The sequence below is a fragment of the Anneissia japonica genome, unplaced genomic scaffold (genome assembly GCF_011630105.1).
Source record: "Anneissia japonica isolate Jap-2015-1 unplaced genomic scaffold, ASM1163010v1 scaffold1162_len108652_cov204, whole genome shotgun sequence".
NCBI lineage: Eukaryota > Metazoa > Echinodermata > Crinoidea > Comatulida > Comatulidae > Anneissia > Anneissia japonica.
The window spans coordinates 54,297-63,923 of NW_022710785.1; the positions used below are offsets into that span (position 1 = coordinate 54,297).

The 9,627-nt window shown below is 32.6% G+C and overlaps 1 protein-coding gene and 1 pseudogene across 1 annotated transcript in view; both read right to left on the minus strand.

Annotated features, from left to right (window-relative positions):
* Positions 1-473: 473 nt before the first annotated feature.
* The window catches only part of LOC117107122, a 30,136-nt gene continuing 20,982 nt past the window's right edge, over positions 474-9,627 (minus strand). The window contains exons 2-5 of the mRNA XM_033248683.1: positions 1,926-2,026; positions 1,443-1,593; positions 1,077-1,201; positions 474-794 (exon numbers count right to left, since the gene is read on the minus strand). Coding sequence (XP_033104574.1) covers positions 474-794; positions 1,077-1,201; positions 1,443-1,593; positions 1,926-2,026 — 698 coding nt within the window. The remainder of the gene's footprint in view (positions 795-1,076; positions 1,202-1,442; positions 1,594-1,925; positions 2,027-9,627) is intronic.
* Positions 3,085-3,206, minus strand: LOC117107125 (annotated as a pseudogene).

Here is a 9,627-nt window from a genome sequence, read left to right on the forward strand (position 1 = left end):
GAAATTTCACCAGGATTCCATGTCCAGATACCACCTAACATACCCTGGTTATTTTCACCAGGAATTCCTGGTGAATTTATGTAACCCTGTATCCTGGTGAATGTTATCATAATCCTGGTTAATTTATGAACACTGTTCCTGGTTAATTCCTTAACATTCCTGGTTAATTTGAGTGTCATCCAAGTTAAAAACAGAAAGGTATGTCACCATATTTTTGGTTGTAATTACCAGTTATTCATGGTCAATATGACCATAATCATTAATATTACAAGGCAGGTCACTTCAATCCTGGTTAAAATTACCAAAATTTCCTGGTTAAATTGACATTTTTAAAATACAGTAATGTGTATATTGGCGCAATTGACAGACAAAACAACGTATATTTGTTATTACATATTTTCATGTTTTATTATCAATACAGTATTTAGAAATCAAAAATCAATTCAAGGTGCATTTTGTGCTTTAACTGAAACCTAAATTTTAGAGGCTTTTTTCAAGGCTGTCATGGCTATGACTGCTGGTGAAGTTTTATTGTGGTTTCCTGTGTCTTCTAAACCATAAATAACTTTCTGTATGAACTCCCATGTAGTATAGGACTGCCATGGATAGTTTAAATTTAATATGTAGAAGAGCTTAAAACAAACATCAATGGCTTTAAGAAATGAAACTTGAGGGATGGCTCTTCTCTCGACAATGGTGAAGCATTGTAGAGGATCTGCAAATCCTCCCAATATTAAAACATATGGCTGTGTATTGGAAACTTCTTCCAAGTACTTTGGTAAGTTTGTGCCAACCTATAAAATAAAAATTGTAACAGTTAATTACTGATCATCTCTGCAATATTGAATTAATTTTAGATGATTTTTAATATTTTAGAATAACAAAAATATTATATATACAGTAATAGTATACTGTACATTATTTGTGACATTGTACCTAAATCCTTATGAACGTCGGTTGGTAATCACAGAAAACTGTTAAAATAAGCGCTAAATTGAGAAGCCATATCTCATAGCCATATTTATGCTGTTGTGAAAATTACAAAATAAAGTTTATTGCATCATATCGAAACTTACTGGTTTAACATCTATGTAAGAGGCCAATGCCTCATCAACACTTGCCCTCTTCTTGGCTTTTCTTCCAGGTGGCAGAATACAAGGCAAAAGTCCCAATGATACATTGACTTTCTTACCATCTGAGGCTAGACATAAAAAAACAGAGTTTTAATTATAATCCCAATCAATTACAATATAACATCTTGGAGTATGTCGGAATACTCAGTGCAAAATGAAGTCTAATTATAATAGTACATTTTAAATATTTCAAAGAACTCTAAATATAAACATTAGCAAAGATATGCTTTATAAGTGGCTTTTTAACATTTTTTGCTAACAGTCTAAAAGAGAAAACTATAGTAAATTCCTAAGTTAATATATACTTACTTAATATTGATTCCTTAACGTTTAAGTAGGTTTGCCAATTTCCGCCTTGTAAAGTGGCATACTTCAGTACCTCCCCTGCATACACTGGTGTCCACAACATACACAATTTGTCCGACACATCTGGAAATATGGCGCGAAAATCCAATTCAACCTTTAAAAAAATAAAATTTGTAACTACTTAGTTCAGTTTATAGTGCAAAAAAATTTCTGATAATTGTATATGGAAAAATATATTATTGTACAAAGCCAGCTTGCCAAATTATTATGACCACATTGTGCTTTTCTCAATCCAAATCCAAAATAATATATAATATAATTTACAAAATGTTGAAATAACCAGTAAGAATCAATGTGATGAACAATTAATGTTAAAATGACAGTCGTCAGAATTTAATATACCCACCATGCCAGGTGTATCAAATAGGCGAGGAAACTCCTTCAAATGCCCTCCAGGGTTATCTCTCAGCCATTAGCACTTCTAACTGCCGTTTTTTCCATGAAAGACTTGACTTGGGAAAGTGGCTCAGTGTTGTGCTTTAACCACTCCACCATGCTAGAATATTGGTCATCTGACAGATCAGTTTCTGTGGAAGTAGAGAAAAAAGATATATAAAAAGTAATGTGAGAATGCAAATCCTTACCATGTTACCCCTAGTAAAGCGAACCAGGATATTGTTAAAATTATTTAACCAGGAAATTTTCACCAGATATTTTTTAGAGTGTGGGAGAGGAAGGTGATCATCTTAACCACCAAGCTATTGACCTCCAATCACTACTTGCTAATCAAACTGGTGTAGAAGAACTTAATCACTATAACAAAATGTCTGTGGACCTCACTCATCTAGTTTAACATAACAATAAATAATAAAGGTAATTTTGTTATAACATTGGTTTAACAAAAATGAATATTTTTTTCCTTAATATAGGACAACTATAATATAATCAAACAAAATTAACAAATACTAGAAAGCAATATTATTTTCTCAATTTTTTTAGTGCTACAAGTGCCATCAAGGGCCAATCCGCACAAACACAAAGAAACACACAAAAACTTGAAGAAAACACACACAAAAAAAACAACAATACAATGGTAACCATGCATCATAGGGACGTTCTCCACTAGGGTCCAAATTACCCGCATCCTAATCGGTCTTTGCATCATGCAATAACACATTTTGAAGGCAGTTATCAAAATTAGTGAAATACGAAAAAGACAAACTACTAAAAGTGGTTTTATTTACGGACTAGTCATTTTTAATAGCCTTTCATATAATAATTTTTCATTGATATTTTTCACCAGAGCCAAAGTTCATTCAAAACCAGCGTATCACTGGCAATCTTTATTTTAATACATAAGTGGCTTATTTTCTGGGTGGGTTTATTCCAATATTTATTTATTATTTACTGTACGCTTTCCAAACTTATTATTATGCCTATATACAGCAGTATATTACTGTACTGTATCATAGTACGCATATTACATAGATGAGTACAAAGCTGTAGGCTATTTTAAGTTCTGTTTATAACGCCCATTTGTTATGTATGTGCATGTGTGTGAAAAAATAAATGAAACAAACAAAGGATCAGGTGACCTCTTTGGAACAGTCACGTGGATCGCAGGGATCGATCATCGGACGGATGTATCCAGGGGAGTCGTGGCCCATTCTCAAGCGGTCTCCCATCCAAGTACTAACCAGGCCCGACGTTGCTTATCTTCGGTGATCGGACGAGAACCGGTGTTTTCAACGAAGTATGGCCGTAGCAATTGAGCACCGCCGCACCCTGCATTCCCATGCGGTCTCCCATCGAAGTACTAATCGGACCAAACGTTGCTTAACTTCGTTTTTGTTTGTTTCGCATTTATTCTCTATCTCTCTCTCCCTCTCTCTCTCCCCACCCCTCTCTCTCTTTTCTTTTCTTCAGGCTGGCCCTAAAACTTAAAATTAATTTTTCTTCGTTTTTTTGCTTTTCTTTATTTGCCTTATTATTCTGCTTTCAACTATTTTATAGTTAATTTGATTTTTTTTTAAATTTTATTTATAGAATATGTATATATATATATATATATATATATTATTATGTTTAATTAATAATTACCTTTCCTTTGTTACTTAGTTTTTATTATAATTTTTCATTTTAATTTCTTTGTTTATTTATTGATATTTCCTTTGTTACTTGTGTTATGTTATTATCATTAGCTTATAAATATATATATAATTTTTTAAATTTTATTTTTAACTTCGTTATTTTTTGCTGTTTTGTGCCTTTTTATTCTGCTTTTAATTATTTTATAGTCAATTTGATTTTAATTTTAATTTTTATTTATATAATATATTTATATGTAATAATTTCTTTTCCTTTGTTACTTAGTTATTTTATTTTTTATTTTATTATTTTTTATTTTAATTAATTATTTTTTTTCATTTTAATTTATTTATTTTTCTATTTATATTTCCTTTGTTACTGGGGTTATGTATTGAGGGTCCCTAATTATCAGCTCCGGCTGGATGGACCACCCTCGTAAAATATTGTTGAAATAACTAAATAATTAATTAATTCAGGGTTCAAGGGCGTCGGAAGCGGTCCGGTTTTGGCCGGACCAATAATTTACAACTCAATATCGTTTGTAAGCCAAATTGTACTTCCTCTGACGCTCTTTTTGGTAAACAAAATTAAAGATGTATTGTACCATGCTAAATAACAAAAAAAATTATAAAAAATGTTTTTTTGAAATTATCTTGCCCATTTTGAAGTAATATAATAGTTATCAACTTGAACATAGAAATTAGTGTATTAAAAAAATGTCTACCCATCAGTTTACAGCGGAAAAAGATAGAAACACTTCCAGTCACTGAAAGTGTTTTATTATTTTTATTATAATTTTTTCCGTTTAAAAATCAGGGTACACATTTTTAAAATTCAATAATTTTTATGCACAAGTTAATAATTTGTATGCTATTGCAATATGAACAAGTTTATATCAAAATTATTTGTTTAAGATTTTTTGACATTAGTCTGCAAGGGACACATCTTTAAATGACTCGTGTATATAAAGATAGAAATTTTTTTCTAATATTGTTAGCCTTACATAAATCTTTTTGGCCTAATTGTGTATTTATTTAATGACGAAACATGTTATTATTGTTATTATTTAATTACAGGCCATAATAATCTGTCACACTCACAATGATCAATTTACATTTCATTTACCAGTAATATGGAAGTCTCTGGAGAGACTGGAAAACTACAATAAAGAAAGCTTAACCTTAATATCTAGAATTCTCAAATTCTTAAAATGTTCTCACCTCGGCCTCAATAATGATGAGGCTCAGGACGATATAGGCCTAGCCATTTTCATAAAATGTATTTATTATTTTTTCCGGGATCTAAAAATCTCAAATTCTTAACATTTCTGCACCTGAGCCCAAAGCGATTAATAAAAAAAAAATTATTCAAATTTTCCATAAATTGTTAGGAAATTATTGCACATCTTAATTTTGTGTTTACATCCAGTTGTTACCATTTTGAAACCGAATAAGTCACGTAGTGTCTATAACATTTTTGGAGGCTTTACTGCAGTGCATATTCATGGGAACTTGTTTTATACATGGTGTATCTGACTCGTTGTAACAATAGAATTACGGTTGTTTTATTTAATCAGCTTTTTAATAGTGTTTTTTTAATAGTGTCTCGATGATACGTAACATTCAGTGGCGGATTCAAGAGCAGCCCGGCCGCATTTCCCCATAAAATTCTCACAATATAATAGAAAATAGAGTAAGAACTTTATTAATTTCAAAGTTTTAGACAGTATTTTTCGGCTATCGTGAGTTGGATAATCATAAATTGTTTTAGCCCCTCCATCTGTAAAAGTCCCTCCCTGGGCCCTTCCTGAATCCGCCATTAATATCATATCATTTATTTGGCCGTTAAAATATTTAGAATAAAATGGCAAGTTAATTTAAAAATAAGCACATCTAAAATCCGCTTTGCACAGTTATTGTTAACTGCAATTACATCAAAATGGCCGATTATATTGAATTGCGTTAATGTTGTATATGTATTGTATTTATTACAAGTATTTGGCATATGGGTCCTTTGTATATTAATGTGGGCATGCCCATAAGTATTTTCCCAGATATTTGGCACATGGGCCCATTGAGAAATGAATATGGACATACCCATGTGCAACTATCCAGGTCTTTAGCATGTGGGCCCCATGTAGATAAATATTGGCATGTCAATATGTATTTTCCCAGATATTTGGCACATCTAATCCATGTGGATTGAATGTGGGCATTCCCATAATTATATGCCCAGTTATTTGGCATATTGGTCCCATGCAAATTAAATATGGGCATGCTCATAAGTAACTGCCTATATATTTGGCATATGAGCTGCATTTGGATTAAATATGGGCTTCCCATATTTACTTGCCCAGGTATTTGGCATATGGGTCCCATGTATATTATATGTTTCCATGCCCATAAGTATTTTCCCAGATATTTGACACATGGGCCCAATGCGAAATTAATATGAGCATCCATGTTCAACTACTCAGGTCTTTGGCATGTCGGCCCCAAGATATTTGGCACATGGGCCCCATGCGGATTAAATGTGGGCATTTCCATATTTATCTGCCCAGGTATTTATCATATGGGGCCCATGTACTTTAAATATGGGAATTCTCATATATTTGCCTATATATTTGGTATATCAGCTCCATATGGGTAAAACATGGGGAAGGCCCATATGTGATTGCCCAGACGGGTCCCATAAGGGAAAAATATGGGGTAGCCCATAAGACTTTGCCCAGATATTTTGCATATGGGCCCCATTTGGGTTTGTTACCTGGGATATTTATTTCGTAGGAAAGAGGCTGGTACGTGTTATTATACAAATAGATGGAAATATAAAAGGCTGTGCCAACTTCAATTATTCCGTCTTTCTAGTCTAAATACAAGTTCTGTTTTATCATATTCTCAACTTACATAACGTCACAACATTCAACAGAGTTTAATAGATGTCAGTCATTTGTCTGTGCCTCTGTTCCCCTTCGGAATGACAAGCAGCTAACATCAGCACATTCAAGCAACACAGAAAATCTTTTAATAATGTATTTTGCTCAATTCCAGATTTTTTATTTCTAATATAAAGTGCACAGAAACTTTTAGCAAAATGTGCTAAATCAATATTAAAATTACTCTAATTATCATTAATTATAACTTTTTGTAAAAATATCAAAATGATGATTAGATTGTTATTTTTGTTAAAACTAAGTCATCTTTAAGTGACTTAGTAAACCATTACAGTACTTCTGATGATGTCAATCTTCAATTTTGTACTCAAGCTTGTCAAGTTTTTTTAAACTAAATTAGATCATGTTCCTCTCCAAGTAACAAAAATAATTATGTAGTTAATAATCAGCCAATAAATACCAAAAACCGACAATGAACTTTGCTTTGCTTCCAGTACTCACAAGAATTCAGGATGTGAATCTTCATCTCGGATCAACTGATGAAAATAGGCAAAGTAGGGGCATTACTACAATGTACCAATAGACTAATGTTTACTACTGGATGCAATGTTGTAACGTCTCCAAAATGCCTTTGTGCCTGAATACTGTATAAGAGGGTGTACTCCAATTCAGCTGCACAGTTTTCCATATACCAAATAGTATGCTTTTGTATCATTTGAAATAATAAGAGTGCCAGTGTCATAGCTGAAGCATCAGTTGAATAAGGTAGTCGATGATTAACAAAAGCATCAATTAAATAAATGCAGTCCTTAGTTAGCTGAAGAATCCATTGAATAATACAGTTGTTGGTTATCAAAAAAAGTTACCTAGAAAGAGTAGGGAAAAAAAAACAACAATCTGATATAGCACACAGACACAATATTCAAAATCAACTAGACAAAGACGAAATCTAAACATCCCGGGGTAGCAATCAAAATCTAATTCCAGAGCCCTCGTGCCAAAAACGCGGCACCCTGGCACCAAAGGTGATTTAAATAATTACTGTATTTAAGAAAGTTAGCCCCTGAGCAATTCATTCCAAGTAAGACTCATCTTGGAGTTAAACAGAGCATTAACTTTGACAAAGATACCAGACTGTAAACACTATTGTTAGTTCTATTCATGCAGCAATACACATATTTATGCAAATCAGCTGATGTTAACTCGATTGACCCGTTAAAAACAAAACTTGAAGGCACCATTGAGGAAAATCAGTTGACCAGAGACCAAATTTTTAACGCCGATGAGACAGGTCTTTGGTGGCGGCTAATGCCTAATCGTTCGTTGGTTTTACGAAACGAAAAAAATGCGAAAAACTTTAAAAAATCAAAGGACAGGGTAACATCATGGGCTGTGCCAATGCCTCAGGGACGGGCAAATTTCCTCTCTTGATCATCCACAAATCGAAGCGACCAAGATGCTATAAAAATGAAGACATGTCTCGCTTGTCGGTTACATATTATAGCCAACATTCGGCGTTAATTAATGCTGTAGAAGATTTTATTAATTTGAAGCACGCCCTCTCGGTGCGTTACCCATCTCATACATGTATGTCGGTCAGTACCTCAATAAAAAATCCTAGTAATCTACGAAGTGACTCAGGCTGGTCACTAACTTACATGGTGTCAGAAGTTGAGGAAAATAATCAACTTTTAGTGGATTCACATAATGAAAGTATATTTGTACAGTAAAGTACGATGGTATACATTATTGCTGCTTGGGTACAGCTAGGTTCGTGAGGCAAATGCTATTGGTTTATCATTTTGGAGGCATGCACAGCTTAAACCATACTGGGATGCATCGCATGTAAGGGTTAAGGCTACTTTGAAAGCAAAGGTGATGAAAAAATCTTCCTAAATTATGCCAGAGAGTTTCTACTAGTATTCATAGATTAAGTGAGTGCGACTTGAGATCACTGTACATTGTTTTGGCCTAGTATAACGGAAATTCCCTATTGTGTCAAACCTGTGCCGGTATTCCATTTGTTTTGACAGCGTAAGAATTATATAATACCTTATACTGCCACATCAGATTACAAAAAAAAACATGGGTGTGACACAGGATAACATTGACAATAATAATAATAATAATAATAATAATAATAATAATAATAATAATAATAATAATAATAATATAATAATAATAATAATAATAATAACACTATCCTCTCGAAAATCTGTAATTTTAAAGTACTCAAAAAATCTGGATTTCCTAATTAAACTAAGAGGATTGTTTCCAATATGGTATAGAAAACATTTTCAAAACAATTTTCAAGAAACCAAAACTGTTTACAACTTACAATGCCCGAAGGAAGACTCGGAAACAATGATCACAAGACAATAAAAGGGTGGTCAACGGTTAGGTCTTAATAAATATAATCATTGACCGCAAGAGAAACATAACGATCTAAATTGCCGCCAACGGTGCGACGTCATTGTTGAAAACGCAGTGAAGTTGGTGAGGTAACATTTATTACTTTGTCTTGAATATGAATTAAAATCCTATTACGGCACTAACGTATAAGCATGCAAATATTTCAGTAAGGGGCTTACCCATTATATTTTGAAATATAATTCGAGAAGCAAATTTTACAAATATTCTCAGTTTTTAATTCAGAAGAAAAATTCTAGATTTTCTGGGAAAATTATATTTTATTTTGGAAGAGGGAAATTGGCCTTCAAGATTGGATTTTAGGTAGACATGGAGGCCTGCTGAGTCATTGCGACATGTTTCATGTAAAATAAGTTTGAATAATTATTGATGAGAGTGATTGTTGTATGCCATAAAATCTTCTGTCATACATTCAGAACTTTTGGGGTTTCATTGTTGAGTTTGCTTTGAAACCAAAACAAATTAAAACGAGCGTAGACAGCAATGTTAGCAATTTTATTGTACTTTATAAAAGGATATAAATATAGTACTGTAAAATATTTATTTTGTGTATAAGGTGTCTATATAGTTAATACTATTAATTTTGTATCGAGCAACCAAAACACTGGAACCATGTCATGAAACCTATTCCGTGTACACCAAGTTCTTACCTTATAATTGTTATGTTGTGTATTAATAAACTATAGTTTTAAATTGTGAAACTTGTACATAAGGTATGCAGCTGTATATAGTTGTAAATGATAAAATAAATGTGAACCACCTTGCTATACAATACCT